At 40.5% G+C, this 18,486-nt stretch overlaps 1 protein-coding gene across 3 annotated transcripts in view; it reads right to left on the bottom strand.

Moving 5' to 3' along the window:
- zgc:86609 (ER membrane protein complex subunit 3-like) overlaps positions 1-18,486 on the bottom strand; it is a 56,447-nt gene that overhangs the window by 17,913 nt on the left and 20,048 nt on the right. For all 3 annotated transcript variants that reach the window (XM_013132720.3, NM_001304023.1, XM_013132721.3), the window contains exons 6-7: positions 16,779-16,860; positions 10,756-10,835 (exon numbers count right to left, since the gene is read on the bottom strand). In XM_013132720.3, coding sequence (XP_012988174.1) covers positions 10,756-10,835; positions 16,779-16,860 — 162 coding nt within the window. The remainder of the gene's footprint in view (positions 1-10,755; positions 10,836-16,778; positions 16,861-18,486) is intronic.

The following is an 18,486-nucleotide window of genomic DNA, read 5'->3' as shown; positions in this document are numbered from 1 at the left end:
AGATGATGTTGTCGTGTTGGCCCCTTCTAACCAGGACCTTCAGCATGCGCTGGGACGGTTTGCAGCCGAGTGTGAAGCGGTGGGGATGAAAATCAGTACCTCCAAATCCGAGGCCATGGTCCTCAGTCGGAAAAGGGTGGCTTGCCCACTTCAAGTTGGTGGAGAGTGCCTGCCTCAAGTGGAGGAGTTTAAGTATCTAGGGGTCTTGTTCACGAGTGAGGGAAGGATGGAACGGGAGATTGACAGACGGATCGGTGCAGCTTCTGCAGTAATGCAGTCGATGTATCAGTCTGTCGTGGTGAAGAAAGAGCTGAGCCGCAAGGCGAAGCTCTCGATTTACCAGTCAATCTACGTTCCTACTCTCACCTATGGTCATGAGCTTTGGGTCATGACCGAAAGGACAAGATCCCGGATGCAGGCGGCTGAAATGAGCTTTCTCCGCAGGGTGGCCGGGCGATCCCTTAGAGATAGGGTGAGAAGCTCGGTCACCCGGGAGGAGCTCAGAGTAGAGCCGCTGCTCCTCCACATCGAGAGGGGTCAGCTGAGGTGGCTTGGGCATCTTTTTCGGATGCCTCCGGAACGCCTTCCTGGGAAGGTGTTCCGGTCCCGTCCCACCGGGAGGAGACCCCAGGGAAGACCTAGGACACGCTGGAGGGACTATGTCTCCTGGCTGGCCTGGGAACGCCTTGGTGTCCCCCCGGAAGAGCTAGAGGAAGTGTCTGGGGAGAGGGAAGTCTGGGCATCCCTGCTTAGACTGCTGCCCCCCGACCCGGCCCCGGATAAGCGGAAGAAGATGGTATGGTATGGTATGTATCACTTCGCATCTCAAAATGGGACTCCTAAATGTTAGATTCCTTGCTCCAAAGGCAGTTGCTGTAAATGAATTAATCTCTGATCATAAACTAGATGTTATTGGTTTATGTGAAACGTGGATAAAGCCTAATGAATTCTCCTCCTGGTTATACTAGTGATCATATACCTAGTGCATCCCGAAAAGGAGGGGGTGTTGCTAATATTTATGACAGTAAATATAAATTTACTCTCAAACATATCACTGAGTTTCATTCTTTTGAAGTTTTACTAATGTTAACCAGGCCGATAAATCGTTTTACATAGCTACTATTTATAGGCCCCCCGGGCCATACACAATGTTCCTCACTGAGTTTTCAGAATTCTTGTCTAACCTTGTAGTTTGGCGATTTCAATATTCATATGGAAAGTCCAATGATCCTCTTCAAAAAGCCTTTGAAGCCATAACTGACTCAATGGGTTTTATCCAACATGTCTCAGGTCCAACACATTGCCACAATCACACCTTAGATTTAGTCCAGTCACGAGAAATAGATATTGTAGATATAATAATTTGCCCCCAAAATCCTGGATTATCGGATCACTGTCCTATTACATTTAACGTTAAAACAAGAAATCCACTTGCTCCGCAAACAATGAGTTTCAAAAGCCGTACTATAAATTCTCGGACTACAAATACATTTCTTGATATTCTTACAAGTTCGCTCATTAACGACAGTAAATAAATCTGTAAACGATCAAATCGAGGATCTAAACTCAACACTGCGAAATACATTAGACACAGTTGCACCACTAAAAACTAAAGAAATATGCAACAAGAAAATACTAGAGCACTTAAGCAAGCCTCCAGGAAATTGGAGCGAAAGTGGAGCTCCACCAAGTTGGAAGTATTTAGACTAGCCTGGATAGACAGTACACTACAATACCGAAAATCACTCACGTCTGCTCTATCAGCTTATTTCTCCAACCTGATTGAGGTGAACAAAAACAATCCAAAATGTATCTTTGATACAGTTGCAAAGTTAACAAAAAAGCAAAGCTTAGCAAGTGAAGTGGGTCTTCACTTTAGTTGTAATGAATACATGAACTACTTTGATGAAAAGATCATCACCATTAGAAAACAAATAACTGACTCCTCCTTAAATAGTTATGGTCCTCAAAATCTCAGTTGTCCTAAAAATTTCCTGAACCTCCCTGACCAGGTGTCAATGGGGACACTTGCATTTTTTGATACCGTATCGCTTGACACATTTACTACATTTGTAATGAATTCTAAACCCACAAACTCTCAGCTAGACCCGATTCCACCAAAATTACTTAAGGAGCTATTTCTTGTGCCAGGTCAGCCAATGCTGAACATAATAAATTGCTCCCTTTCCTCTGGATGTGTACCAAACTCACTACAAATAGCAGAAATTAAGCCTCTTCTAAAAAAATCTAATCTGGATCCCGACATATTAAACAATTATAGGCCAATATCGAACCTCCCGTTCCTCTCAGAAATCTTAGAAAAATGTGTTTCCCAACAACTGAATGCCTTCCTAAAGACAAATAACATTTATGAAATACTCAAGTCCAGTTTCAGACCCCATCATAGTACTGACACTGCACTCGTGAAGGTAACAAATGACCTTCTAATGGCCTCAGACAAAGGTTCCGCATCCGTCCTGTTGCTATTTGATCTTAGTGCTGCTTTTGACACTATTGATCACTCCCTTCTCTTAGAGAGACTGGAAACCCATATTGGGCTACGTGGACATGTTCAAGCCTGGTTTAAATCTTATTTATCTGAAAGATATCAGTTTGTTAGTGTGGATGGCATATCCTCTGACAAGTCAAAGATATGCTTTGGTGTTCCTCAAGGCTCGGTTCTGGGCCCATTATTGTTCTCACTATATATGCTCCCTCTGGGCGATGTAATCCGAAATCACAATGTAAACTTTCACTGTTACGCTGATGACACACATTTATATATTTCAATGAAGCATGGAGAAGCCCCTAAATTAGCTACTTTGGAAGCATTCGTTTCAGATATTAGGAAGTGGATGACAGAGAATTTCTCAAGGAAAACAGAAATGCCCGTTTTAGACCCATCTCACTGTGAACCTTGACAGCTGCATGGTCGTATCCCAAAAAACTGTTAAAAACCTTGGCGTTAACCTTGACCCTGACCTCTCCATTGAAGAACATATACAATATGTCTCAATAGTTGCTTATAACCATCTTCGAAACATTGCAAAAATTATAAACTTTCTATCAAGAACTGATGCAGAAAAATTAATCCATGCTTTCGTTACTTCTAGACTAGATTACTGCAATGCTCTTCTCTCTGGTTATCCAGACAAACTAATAAATAAACTTCAATTAGTGCTGCACACGGCTGCTAGAATCCTAACAAGAACAAAAAAATTTGAACACATTACTCCTGTCCTAGCGTCCTTACACTGGCTGCCTGTTAGGGTTAGGGCTGATTTTAAGGTTTTACTCTTAACCTATAAATCAATACATGACTCCTACTTACCTTGCTGAAAATATCCAGCCATACATACCTACACGTAACCTACGATCGCAAGATACAGGCCTTTTAATTGTCCCTAGAATTTCTAAACAAACAGCTGGCGGCAGGGCCTTTTCTCATAGAGCTCCACTACTGTGGAATGATCTGCCGAGTGTCTACTTTCAAGTGTCTACTACAAACTCATCTCTATAGCACGGTTTATAATTAGGTGTAGCCTGGCCCGAGGGCGTGAAGGTGACCAGTAGGCTTGATACTGTCCACCCTTGCTGTCTTGCCAGATTGGCTCTCGTCGCCACTGGGATGCCCTCCCTCCAATGCCTTTCGGGGGAAGAGTCACTGGCTTGTTGTTGACTCTCTGTTGCGCACTTGTGCAATTGGGCTGTACCCTGCTGGCAATACTCGGCCCTCATTCAGGGGGGTTGCGGATGGTGGGTGTCCCTTTGGTTGATGCCTGGCAATGTGGGTGGATTGATTTCCTGCCTGTTGGGCCCTGTCCGGGGCCTCCCCCGGGTAGGGCCACAGTGTCGCCGGACCCACCCGTCTCAGTTCCAAGGTGTTACGCTGCTATATTATTGTGCTGGGGGATATGAGGAATGCACTTCTAACTTTTCTCAGTCTCCTCCAGTTTAACATTTTAGGAGGAGATGAGGTCCTGGTCCACACCTGCGGAGTACCTGGTTTGGGGGGCCCGTTGCTGTCCCTGTCCTTGTCCATCTGGTCATACTTTTGACCTAGTCTAGAATCAAGTAGACTCTGGATTTAGCCCAGAGAAATGTATTTATTATTCCAATTTGACTCTTAATATCTCACCCGGCACAGCCAGAAGAGGACTGGTCACCCCTCTGAGCCAATTGGGCATCGTTTAAATGCCACGGCCTACCTGAGCATTGTTTCTGACCATGTCCATCCCTTTATGAACACCATGTACCCATCCTCTGATGGCTACTTCCAGCAGGATAATGCACCATGTCACAAAGCTCGAATCATTTCAAATTGGTTTCTTGAACATGACAATGAGTTCACTGTACTGAAATGGCCCCCACAGTCACCAGATCTCAACCCAATAGAGCATCTTTGGGATGTGGTGGAACGGGAGCTTCGTGCCCTGGATGTGCATCCCACAAACCTCCATCAACTGCAAGATGCTATCCCATCAAAATGGGCCAACATTTCTAAAGAATGCTTTCAGCACCTTGTTGAATCAATGCCACGTAGAATTAAGGCAGTTCTGAAGGCGAAAGGGGGTCAAACCAAGCGTGCCGCACAAGCCCTGAAAAGTGAAGCCAAAACGTCTCGATCGCCCCCTGGTGAGTGGTCCCAGTATAGGTCATAAACCCCGCCCTCCCCATGTTATTCAATGGGACGCGAGACCAACTAAACAATTAAATTACCCTTCAAATATCTTTTTTCCGAAGCTGGTTTCTGTCATTTACTGTAGTTTGTATCACGCTAATGTAAGAGTTTGTTTTTAAAATAAGTTGGTTTTTAGTTAGTTATTTAATGCTCTAAAAACGGTGGTGTGACGTCGTGATTCACAGCTGTGATTGACAGCTATCTGAGCCGAGGAGCCACTGAAGCGCCATCAGGCTTTTTTCGCGATCTTCGGAGGACTGAGGAGATTGGAGCTTTACATTTAATCTCTAAATTTCTATAATTTCACACGGACATAATGGGTTGTTCTGCAGTACATTGTGCTAACCGATCTGGCATTTCCAATCGATCTTTGAATTTTTTTCGGTAAGTTAAATTTATAAGCTATTTAATTAGTAAATAAATGTAATGGGCTAGCTAACGTTAGCTAAAAGACAACAAGCCTCGTTAATAGCCATGTTAATAGCTAGCAGGTGATCGTTAGCTAGAAGTTACCAATTATTTTTGTATTAGGCCTATTCTAAATTAAGGTTAAACATGATGTAAGTTAGGCTATAACATATCGTCTAGGTTTAACAAGCAAAGGTTGTACTGTACTTGGACTTGCGATTGATTACGGTATGCGCATTCTGCGAGTGAGAGTGAGGGCGGGGCACAGGGGTGGGGCCGTTGATTTCGCGGCTTTACTTCCTGCTCGCTACTGCGCATAACTACTGCGCAGAACTGGTCCCAAGATCGCTATCTGCGCAGACGCAAGTCCAAGATGTCAGCGCCGTATCGGGACACTGGCGGCTTCAGTTTTCACCAATGGAAAAGAGCGAAAGGGCGTTGTCCATTTTTTTCACAGTCTATGGGTCAAACACAGTACTAGTATGGTGTTCCTAATAATCCTTTAGGTGAGGGCATATATCAGCTTGTAACCAACATTACAGTGAGAAGAGATTGAGTGAGATGAGATTGAGGTTGTGTAAGGAAGACCAGGTCCTTAACCTCATGAACAAGACTTTCTAATGCTGCAATAAATAATTTAATTACTCTCTCCCTTGAAAACCGATTCATTATTTCAACCACTATACGAAACGGGCGATTTCTAAAAGCTGTGTTGTAAGCTGTTGAGAGTAATGCCTTTTGCTTTGAGATAGGTCAATCCTTTAACAGTTTTGTAACCGTATGTCTTTGGCCCACCACTGACAAACACTGTCACCATCTGGTAACTAATCTGTCAAGTCACCCAAGAATGGGCGTAGAGAGGGCACCCAATCCCCGAGCGTGTGACAAAGATCAGTGAATCAGTGCCTGTAGAGTACACGTCTATCCAGCTTCTCCAAGAGTGAATAAAACTTGAGTCTAGCATGAGCTGTTGTGAACCCGGCAATACAAATATTGCCGCTATGTGGTTTGATTGGTGTGTTTTGTGTAACGCCACTGTACCATTGCAACTGTGTCTGAGATGAAAGAGAAATAACCAACATCTATTTCACTGGAAAAAAGGTAGTGGCTTAACTCCTCCAGATCTGTAATTAACATTGTGTTCATAAGGTTAGTCCGCTCACCCATCTTACCCTAAAGACTATTCATTGCCAATTTAGCCAAAGATCGCCTAGAACAGTTAACAACAATGGTTTCCTTGACAAGCTGCACACCATCCTTTTCATGATATTCACGGATATACTGTTTTTTAGAATCATCGTCAATAACTGATGGTGGGAAACCGCTAGCTTCCTGCTTGTGCTTCAGGAATGTTCTCATGTAATCTTTAAAATGATTATCTGATGTCCTGGTGAAATCCCAGACTACGAATATTTTCACAAAAGCAAACCTTTCTCAACAGATTTAACCAGCTCAATAGAAACCCAGGTACCAGTTAAAGCTCCTTCTGAATCAGTATGTGAACAATCAGTTACCTGGTTTTCAGACTCTGCACATAGGAAAGAACAGCTTACCACAGACCATGTTCAGTAAAACAGGGTGATAAAGGCCTTTCAGTGGACACACGGTTGCTGTAACAATACCAAAGTAGGTGTCTAGTGGTTTGAAATCTTGAAAGATTATGTTTGGATGCCCAATCAGATACGTTTTTGTCTTGTTGCAGAATGGGTAAAGACTACAGACATCGTTATACTGAATAGTCTCCCCTTCTTGAGCCATACATTTCAAATTAATTGCATTAGTAGGCCACAAAAAAGAGCATCCCAAGGGTCAAGGCTTTCTGGAGAATCATAGGTCTTCAGGGATGGGTTTTTAAGCCGATTCCACTCACACTCCCATATGTATTGAACATATACGTTGTGTTTTTCTTCTAAAGTTTCAAGCTTTGCCACCCATTGTTGGTGCATCAACCCATACAAAATCTTTGTCACCGGGTTGGTACTTGTTGAACAATGACACATTGGTGTCCGTGCCAGAAACAGCCTAGAAATTAAAAGGTTGTGCACATCATTATGTTCGGCGTATCTATCAACATAGTATGCCTCCATTTTCATTTCACCCCTGTTCAGTGCATGCTGAATCGATATATTCTCATCAGAGGCCACATAGTCAAGGATTTTTGTGTAAGTGTTGAAGATTTTTCTGTGTCTGGTCTGTTGTTAGCATCTTTCGCCATTTCTCTAGCTTATAATGTAAATAATTTACACCACTTACAGGTTAAAATATTATTCTAAATCAAACATACATTTACAGACATCACAGTTTTGATGAGTTGACAGTAAAATAAGTATTACCTTCAGCTTTCAAGCATTGTGTAATGGGATAACTGTGTTCAGAAAAACTCTGCCGCTGTGTAGCCACAAGTTGGGGCTCCATAACTGAAGCCATTATGGTGATGTTGTGTCCATCATCACCAGGTCCTCACACTGTTGGTTGATATACAAAGTACAAAGATTCAGCTGTATGCATATTGTCGTAATGTTAATAACATTCTAGTACAACACTAAAAACGTCTGTAATTAATAATCTTAATTAATAAGTATCTGTTCAGGATGTGTAAGATCACAATCGTGCAGTCCTGTCAATACCGCTGATGGTTACTTGGTCTGAAACAAAAACAAAGAGGGTTAACAGAAGACCAAGCGTATATAGGTATTTAATAAAGCTGATTAATAATAATGTTAAAAGACAGCTTACCAAGGTTTGAAGGCACCAAAATGTGTTTTCCCAAACATGGCTGGGTTTAATTCTGCTCTATCTAAACCAGAGATATAAAACAGACTATGTTTTAATAAAAGCGCATGGATTGCTCCATCATATAATTGTTTTATACATTCTTAAAAGGTGTTGTTTGTTAGCATTTGTAATTGCAACACAATTCAAATAAAAAATAAAATAACTTGTACTTACTATGTAAATGGCAAACTCTGTGCTGGAAACAACAGCTGTCTTCTGTGGAAACTGTGATTTTAAGATTGTCTTGACAACACAGCTGGGGCGCTTCCAACAGGTTACACCTCTTAAGTTTGTCATTGGTAACACGCCATCGTTCTTCACGTTAGAACTATACCGGTTACAATGATTAAAATTGTGGATAAAGCATAACTAGTTAGTTCAGATAGTTGTTGACGTTTATATATTGATACTTCCTGTCCGGTAGAAACGCGTTCTCGTTAGTTATCTCGGCTCAGCCATGACATCACGTCATTAAATTTGATCTATTAACGACAAACTCATCCGCTTACATATAAACACTGGCTATTGTCACCATATCGCTATTAATCTCTTCAAACAACATTTAACAACAATAAGTCCATAATACAGCAAAAGTCATTACAAGAACGCAACAAATCTTACCCGGAAGTCCCAGCAACCGCACACACTAACAAGTATTCACAAACTCACAAATACTAGTTTGTCAACATCGTTACCTGTTAAAAAATTCTACCAATGTGTAGAAAACAATCTTGCGGTAATGTTTGTATATTTTAATAAGACGCGTTTACAAAAGTTTTGTTTACCTGAAATAACATACCTTCACCTGTCAACAAATCACTGTTGTTCATGCAAATTTAAAATCAGCCTTCCGGGTGACTTTTTAAAGTTTTGCCATATAATACAACTCAAAAGTTAATGCTGACTTAAAAGCCCCATTTTGATGTCCCAAATCATCATCGCTCATACATACACATATACCACAATCTTTATTTTTAACAATATTTTAAACCCAACCACAATACAATCAACCTAGTCAATGTCTGGTCGACCCCAGGCGTTGTTTGTTCTTTCAGAATAATAGCATTGTTCATGTAATGTGAGTTCATCGTAGTGCTTTGGTGGATTACAAACCTTGTGTGAAACACGGGATGTTTATCAACCTACATATACTAAAGTTTGTACTAGTGGTTATTTAGGGACCATTACAATGGGCACATCTGATCTTAAGCCCCATCTCTTGTTAAAATGAAAATGGGCAGAAACTCTCTATAATGTTAAGTCCTGACCCCTTCTTTATATCTTAAACAAAAAAGCAAGATTTCACAAATGAAATTCTGTGCTTGTAGAAAACACCCTGCTACAAACGCATTGTAAAACATGAAATGTTAACACCCACTGGTTGTAGGACAGCAGTTGTAGCACTTATAAGAACATAAAATGCCAGGGATTTAGCATTGCTGAAACCTGGTGCCCTTTTGTTAAAAAGCAAACATCTAGCAGCTGATATAATGCCTATTTATTCCGGAATTTTTACATTCCGGAACCCTAACACCTATTTCCTAAGCATCAAACGTCTCAAACCTGTTATAACACGTCTGGGGTGTTTATCAACCATTGTAAAACATCAAATGCACACAACAATTCAATCATAAATTACAAAGTAAACGGACATGCATACGTCATTCTGGAAGTCCCGCCATAATACACGTCATACAGGAAGTCTATACATCACACTGGACGTTCCACCTACCAAACTGGATGTCCCGCCTACCTGTTAAATCAAACTGAAAGCCCCTCCCCCCAGGGTCATAAGTGACAGAATATACCCTACTTACTACTGACCTTGTCTTTTTCTAATATCTCGATATGTTTTCGATAACTTATGCCACCTATAGACAAACCTTGTATGTAAGTAATCTCAGAGACTAGAGCTATGATTTCAACAACACAATGCAACTCCATTGCCCCACTTGAACCCCTAGAGAGACTTGGAAAGGTGCGCCGTTCGCATTGCCAATTCATTTGGAGAAATTGACTTGATTTGTGGATAACTTATATTACCTATAGACAATTCATGGCACCTATAGACGGTAATATTCATTTTGTACATTTGTAGGGCCTAATAAATTAATGAAAATACTACAGCCTGTGTTCTTAGAAATAATTGTTCTTTGTATAATTTTCTTAATTTTATTTTCGTATGACAAGACATTTAACACAAGTGTCCTTCAAATTCATTAACCATTTTAAAGAAATTCTGTAATACATTTTTTTTGACAATTCTACAGCTCCAGAAAAAATTAAGAGACCACTGCACCTTTTTCTTTCCTTTCCAAAAAAGTTGAACGGGAATGTTTTGAGTGAGAAACAGAAGGGACCATCACACAAATTAAGAGACCACTGCAAATTGAACATTTCTGTTACTCACTCCAAACTTTCCTTTTCAACTTTTTTGGAAAGGAAAGAAAAAGGTGCAGTGGCCAAATGTGTTCAGCTCTGACGAATACTGGGGGTCTGAAAGACCTGGCGGTTCTAGTGTTAAGGATATTAAAACTTTTAGGACTTAATGCCAAACGCTAGGTCAGGCGAAATGAAGGTATGGCTCCAGTTCCTTCTGTGAAGCATGGTAGCAGGAGCATCATGTTTTGGGGATGCTTCTCAGTAGCAGGAATTGATTGAGGGAAGAACGAATGCAGCAAAATATAGACAGGTCCTTGAATAAAATCTATTTCAAATCACAGAGGACCTCAAACTGGGGCAAAAGTTAAGTCTGTAAATATTTGACTGTAATCAACTATGAATGAACTCCAATACACAATACAATGTGGAGAAAGTGAAAAGTTCGGAATACTTTCCAAAGGCACTGTATACACTAAGAAAATTGCAGAAGTATGGCACAATCAGCTTACCGTTGTCCTGTCCAAGAATGAGGCTGTACATACTCCTCAGCCCAAAAACATTGAGGAAATACCAAGAGGCTGAGCTCACCCTAGAAACAATCAAAACAAGTTAACAATACTATTAATCCCAACAAATGATGAAGCACCCTACTAAGGCCACTCCACTTTATTTTGAAAATGCCAGATTTCTATGGCAAGACACATGACATACAATCGAAAAAACAAACCAAAAACAGAACAGTAGTTTCTGAAATCACATGCATTAGGTAGAATCCCTCATTCAAAACCTAGAGCATGTGTGCCATTATTCAAATCGGTGAAAAATATCAACATGCTCATGATATTGCTACTGGGTTTTAAATATGTTGGGTCTTGACAGTTTGCAAAATGTGAACTAAATGTCACAATACAACCACCAAATTGTATAACAATACAAATATTGAGTTATTTTTATGCAGTTTTGTGTCAGGCCACAATGTTTAGGCAGTACATTTGAAAGATATTGTGATGACAAAAATTGGATGAACTTGTCCATCTAAGGCAGTTTAAATGTCTAATTGAGGGCTTGTATGATAATTTAAAACTGGGTCTCAGTTGATCACCTGCTAAATTAAATGTAAACTAACCAGGAATAGATTAAACATATCAAAATATTTGAAATGGAACTGGGACAAGCTCCTACCAGATTTTCTCACCAATGAAACATTAATCTTCATCCCAATACAAGCGTTCAAAAGTTTGGGGTCACTTACAATGTTTTTGTTTTCCATGAAAACATACATGAAATGAGTTGTAATACAACCCCGTTTCCCAAACTTACAATGGTTTTGTTTTCCATGAAAACATACATGAAATGAGTTGTAATACAACCCGATCCAAAAACGTTGGGACGTTGTGTGAAATGTAAATTAAAACAGAATGCAATGATTTGCAATCATTTAAACCCTATATTCAATAGATAACAGTATAAAGACACGATATCAAATGATATTATGTACCATAGATAGAGATCCCCAAACATTTTGCAAGTTTACATAGAGAAACGTTATTCTAAAATTGTTGCACTATTTGCCTGTGCAGTCTTTCATTTCTCAGATTCAAAATTAATATAGGGTTCCGGTATGAGAATGTGAGCGGAGTGGTCGCACGTGGACAAGGCTCCTGTGTTTTAGCTAACCTTTCTACATTTTCAAATAGCATTCTTATTTCTACCATTGCAAATTCTATTTACTAGTTTTGCCACTTACCTTTTCTTCCAAATGCTGCACGTTTCAAAGGGAAAACCTGTTGCAGCAATGTCATGGTGCCGATTTTGGCCCTGCACCTGAATCCACTGAACCTCGCACAGTTAGGCTGGCGGAGCTGGAATCCCAACTTCAATCCCATCTGAAAGCCTTCCGAGACGATTTAACCATTAATATTAGGGCTGCTTTCACGGTCCTGATGAAAACAGCTATTGACGTGACTCTGGCCCCCTTTTCTACAGCCCTGGATGAGGTACAGGCAGCTGCTGACACACATGGTCGTTGTTTTGAAGGATTCGAGCATGACCTATCTGACTATAGCAAACAGATTGTAGTCCTGGAGCAGGCAGTCGTCCATTTGGAAAACGAAAACCATCAGTTAGCCAAGAAGACTGACGACCATGAATCCCGTTCCAGACGTTGCAATCTCAGAGTGGTCGGTTTGCCAGAGGGTTCTTGAGGGGGGCGACCTGGTTGGATTCTTAGCTGGGTTCTTTGCAGGGATCCTCCCCTCTATTTTCCAAACGCCTCTGAAATTAGATTGGGCCCATCGCATCGGCAGACTTCCAGCTGGTGGGGGTGACGGCTCAAAACCATGTCTTCATAACCCGGTTCCACTTCTTTCGTGACAAGGAGGATGTGTTGCTGTGGAATGGGAGAGAGGAGCTTGTTTACCATGGCAGGAAGGTGTTTGTATACCCGGACTTTAGCTCAAGTGTTGCCATGAAGAGGGCTAAATTCCTCCCAGTAAAACGTCTACTTCATGAGAAAGGGGTACATTTCTCTCTCCATTTCCCTGTGTGCCTCCACGTTTAAGATTCAGGGCAGAAGACACAGCTTGACTCCCATGAGGACGCCCATTGATGGTCTGATTGGCACATGGGTAACGCATGATTTAAATTTCATGTGCTTTGTGGCGGTCGGTTTGTTGTTATGCTGGCAGCACGATGGATGACGCAGCATTATGGTGCAATGGTCCATGATTGCAAACAGTATTGTCCTTGTGAAGTTAGTGCACTTCAAACAAGGGCATGTTTTCATTTAGTTAGCAGACTGAACACAAGGACATGTTTTCATTGTTAAAAAATGGCCCGTTTTACTTGCTCAAGAACTCCATAAAAATTGCATTTGGTTGGCATTGGATACTTTTACAGGGATTATTGCAGTACACCCAGTGGACGCTTTTATTTTGGAGGTATTCTTTTTTTCTGCCAACATAATATTCTGCTACAAGTTGTTTGGTGACACTGTTGCTCCATTGTTACAGGATTGGAGTCTTCTGTGTGATGTTGTTGCTTACGTATTCATTTACTTGGTTGTTTTTGGGTAGGGACTTTTTGTATCACTGCCAGTTCTGATGTATGGCGCCACCTAGTTTTACTCGCATTACTCATTCTTGGTAACACATCCACCACAGGATGGTCCTAAGACATGTTACGGTATCTGTGTTTTTCTATTTTGAATGCTCTATATAGCAGCCGATTCCCTTTTTGCCCTGCTCGTCTGCTAATCTATTAGAATGGTTATTGGAAAATGTCCTACATATGATCATGTTTTTATTTCATGTGCTTAAACTGTGTTTCTACCATTCTTGTGTTAATAGAATGTAGGGTTTATATATTCACTGCTATTCCAACGGAGCTCCTACCAAGTTAAGGTATGAGTGAGATGTCTGTTCAGGTGCACTGGAGCTATACAAAAATGTGCCATTCAATGCTGAAGGGAGGCTTGTGGCTGGGTTTGGGGAGGGGGGTCTGTGCATGTTTCTCGATTTCTGTTTTCTTTGTTTTTGTTTGTATCCTTTCTCTGTCCGTTCTGTATGTTTTGCCTTAGGTTTGATTTTTTTTTATGTTAAAATGCTTGGCCATTCTCTGGAAATTTCCTGTGTTGGAATGTCCAGGCTTTAAATAGCCCAAACAAGAGCTCACAGGTTTTATCCCATATGGAAAAGCTTAAAGGAGAGTACTATTCTTACTGAAGACTCATTTACGCATTAAAGACCACCCGAGGCTACAGAATACTAGGTCTAGTAAGGTTTTCCGTTCCCACTTCAATTCCAAGGCTAGTTGCAATTCTGGTTAGTAAGAGAATAAATGTCTCCGCTACTAATGTTGTGTCAGGACAGTAACAGGGGGTATCTAATTGTAATAGGCTCCATTTGGCACACCCCTCTAGTATTGGTCAATGTTTATGCTCTTAATTTTGATTATGTGGATTTTGCCAATGGATTGTTGGGGAAAATCCCCTCACTGAGTACTCACTAACTGATATTTGCAGGAGACCTGAACTGCATTATTGATATGACCATGGACCACTCCAACCCCAGAACTGTGTCCCCCTCTAGCATGTCCTTTTCAGACTTTGACTGAGAATGGGTGTACTGATCCATGGAGGTTTCAGAATCCACAGGTTTGTGAGTATTTCTTCTTTTCCCATGTACATTACTCTTTCTCCCTTTTTTGTTGATCACTCGCTTCTACTGAATGTAACGTCCTCTGAATATTTGCTAATTGTTATATCAGATCATGGCCCCCTTACTCTTGACATAGTTCTTTCAATTCATCCCTGTACCCCTACCTAGATTCAATTCCCTTCTTTTATATGATTCAGACATCTGTGGCTTAATCAATTCCTCCATTCTAATCAGACAGGCTCAAATCTCCCCTTCACTCCTATGGAAGACACTTAAGCCTATCTTAGAGGTGAGACTCTCTCTTACTCTTTACATCTGAATAAAACCCAGAAGGCTAAATTAGAGGACCTTGCAAAAGCTATTCTGGATCTGGACCGCCAATATGCTCAGTCACCGTCTCCGGAACTATATAAACAACGCCTGAACATACAGTCTGAATTTAACCCTTTATCCACCAAGGATGCAGAAAGGTTACTGTTGCGTTCGCAGGCTACATACTATGAGCATGGTGACAGGGCAAGACATTTATTGGTGCACCCGTTAAATCGCTGTGCTGATTGCATTCTCTAAGTACTCCTTGGTGCCACCTAGTGATACTATCATGCACGTCTACATCTTTTTAGGCTTTACGTTGCTCTGCTCTCCCAATTTTCCCCCCTCGCTACACTAATAATCCTGTAGTACAGTCCACACAACAGATCTGATACCAGTTCCGGCGCCATTTAAAATTCTCTTCTGCATCCGCTATAGGGCCTACTGACAACCAACCCCCTTATCTAAAGTACTTCAAATTTGCATGCTTCCCTGTCGCCTGATAGTTGTTTTTGGTGTTCCAGAAGACTCACTCTCGTTTTCCCCCAAACATGCAAACACTGTTGCTTTCACTACACTACTGGCTCAATGCAGAATTCTCCTTCACTTGAAGTCTTTCCAACCCCCTCAGTTTCTCAATGGCTCAGAGGTATGTTCTTCCTGCAGCTGGAGAAAATTAAATAGTAATCTCTTCAGGGTTTACAAGATCCAGCAATAATTATTTTTTATTGAAATAGTAACTGTGTCCTTCAAACTTTGCCTTCATCAAAGAATCCTACATTTGCAGCAATTACAGCCTTGCAGACATTTGGCATTCTAGTTGTCAATTTATTGAGGTAATCTGAACAGATTTTAACCCATGCTTCCTGTAGCACGTTCTAGAAGTTGGATTGGCTTGATGGGCACTTTTTACATACCATATGGTCAAGCTGCTCCCACAACAGCTCATTAGGGTTGTGATATGGTGACTGTGCTGGCCACTTCATTATAGACAGAATACCAGACTGCTTCTTCCATAGATAGTTCTTGCATAGTTTGGGGCTGTGCATTGGGTCATTCTCCTGTTGTAAGAGGAAATCTACTCCAATCAAGAGAACACCTCAAACTTAGATTTGTCTGTCCATAACACTTTTTTCCAATCTTCCTCAATGGCCTTCTTTTGCCCATCTTAATATTTTCTTTTTCTTTGCAACTCTGCCTAGAAGGCAAGCATCCCGGAGTCGCCCCTTCACTGTTGATGTTTATACTGGTGTATTGCGGGTACTATTTACCTGCAAAAACTATTTTACTAGACACTAATGTATTCGTCCTCTTGCTCAGTTATGTCCTCTTGCTCGGGGCCTCCCGCTCTTTCTATTATGGTTAAATCCTGTTTGCGCTGTTCTTTGAAGGGAGTAATACACAGTGTTGTACGAGATCTTCAATTTCTCTGCAATTTCTCACATGGAATAGCCTTAATTTCTCAAAACGAGTTGACAGAAACAAAGAGGAAGTTCTTTGTTTCTGGCCATTTTGAGCCTGTAATCAAACCCAAAATTGCTGATGCGCCAGATACTCAAGTAGTCTAAAGGAGTCCAGTTTTATTGCTTCTTTAATCTGCACAACTGTTTTCAGCTGTGCTAACATCATTGCAAAAGGGTGTTCTAATGATCAATTAGCCTTATAAAATGACAATATTGGATTAGCAAACACAATGTGCCATTGGAACACAGGACTGCTGGTTGCTGATGATGGGCCTCTGTAGGCTTATGTATATATTGCATTTAAAATCTGCCGTTTCCAAGTCATTTCAACAACATAAACAATGTCTACACTGTATTTCTGATCAGTTTTATATTTTTGATATTATTATTTAGAAATGTCATTGGTTTCAAAATAAGTGACCTCAAACTTTTGAATAGTAGTCTAAGTACCGGGAAAGGTTTGTAGTACCCTCCCAGTGGGTGTCAATACTGAATCACCTTCTCTCATCGATATTATTTAACCTTTGCTATTTGACCTTTGCTGGTGTAATTAGAAGGTGAGTATAAATACAACAAGTGTGAATGGATGTAATACTATACCAGGATGCATCAAGAGACAACAGTTCAATTCCACGCTGGAGCATTGGTTTGAATCGCAGCGTCAAAGGAAATGGAACCTTGGCTGTGGAAAAACAATGTTACATCTTTGACAATAATAAACAACCATCCAAAACTTCAGTAAGTGGGTTTTGTGTAATTACATTAGACAAAGTCTGCACAATGGATATTATGTGGGCATAATAATTTTGAAATGTGGGGAAAAACCTACAAAAGTTTGGTCCCATTGCAGGACATAATAGCAAGCAAGCAAGTTTATTTACAGTTGTGCTCATAAGTTTGCATACCCTAGCAGCAATTGTGACATTTTAGCATTGATTTAGAAAATATGACTGATCATATGAAGCCATTTATTATCACATAGTTGTTTGGCTCCTTTTTAAATTAGAATAATAATGGAAATCACCCATATGGCCCTCATCAAAAGTTTACATACCCTTGAATGTTTGGCCTGATTACAGACACACAAGGTGACACACAGGTGAAAATGGCAATTAAAGGTGAATTTCCCACACCTGTAGCTTTTTAAATTGCAATTAGTGTCTAAAACTAGTCAATTTGTTTGTTTGTTAGCTCTCACATGGATGCACTGAGCAGTCTAGATACTGAACCATGAGGTGCAGAAAAGAACTGTAAAAAGACCTGCGTAACAAGGTAATGGAACTTTGTAAAGATGAAAAAAGGTTATCTAAAGCCTTACATATGCCAGTTAGTACTGTTCAATCACTTTTAAAAAGTGGAAAATTCTTGATACCAAGCCAGGTCAGGTAGACCAAGAAAGGTAGACCAAGAAAAATGTCAGCCAAAACTGCAAGAAGAATTGTTCAGGATAAAAAGAAAAACCCACAGGTAACCTCAGGAGAAATACAGGCTGCTCTGGAAAAAGACGGTGTGGTTGTTTTAAAGAGTGCAATATGACGATACTTGAACAAAAATGAGCTGCATGGTCAAGTTGCCAGAAAGAACCCTTTACAGCGCCAATGCCACAAAAAAGCCTAGTTACAATAAGTCCAACAACACCAAAATAAACAAATATGCGGTTCATGCAAGACGACCAAAGACTACGCATGACCTGGAGGCATTTTGCCTAGACGAATGGGCAGCTATGCCACCTGCATGAATTTGGGGCCTCATAGACAACTATTACAAAAGACTGAACACTGTCATTGATGCTAAAGGAGGCAATACACAGTATTAAGAACTAAGGGTATGCAGACTTTTGAACAGGAGTAAGTACATTTTTGTCTTTGCTCCCATGTTTTGTTTTATGATTGTGCCATTCTGTTATGACCTACAGCACAACTGTAAATAGCACAATTCATACATAGAAGCAATTCAATGTGCTTTAAAGAAAATATATAAAAATACAACAGCATTAAAAAAATACTCAAATGAAAACATCAAAACAACATCATAATAATACAACAGAATAAAAAAATAAAAATGGGATAAAAACATAGAAATCTATAAAAGCTGTAAGGCTAAACAGTGTGTTTTAAGTTTAAGTGCTCAGTCATAGGCATGTAAAAAGAGAAGTGTTTTTAACCTGGATTTAAAAATGGATACGTTTGGGGCACGTCTAAGATCTTCTGGTAGTTTATTCCAGTTGTGTACAGCATTACTGCTAAATGCAGCTTGGCCATGTTTAGTTTGGACCTGAGTTTGCTGACCTGAGTTCATGGATCAAAGA

Source organism: Esox lucius, chromosome 12 (genome assembly GCF_011004845.1).
Source record: "Esox lucius isolate fEsoLuc1 chromosome 12, fEsoLuc1.pri, whole genome shotgun sequence".
Classification (NCBI taxonomy): Eukaryota; Metazoa; Chordata; class Actinopteri; order Esociformes; family Esocidae; genus Esox; species Esox lucius.
The sequence above is the reverse complement of the archived record's forward strand: the minus strand, read 5'-3'. Positions and strand labels throughout refer to the sequence as shown.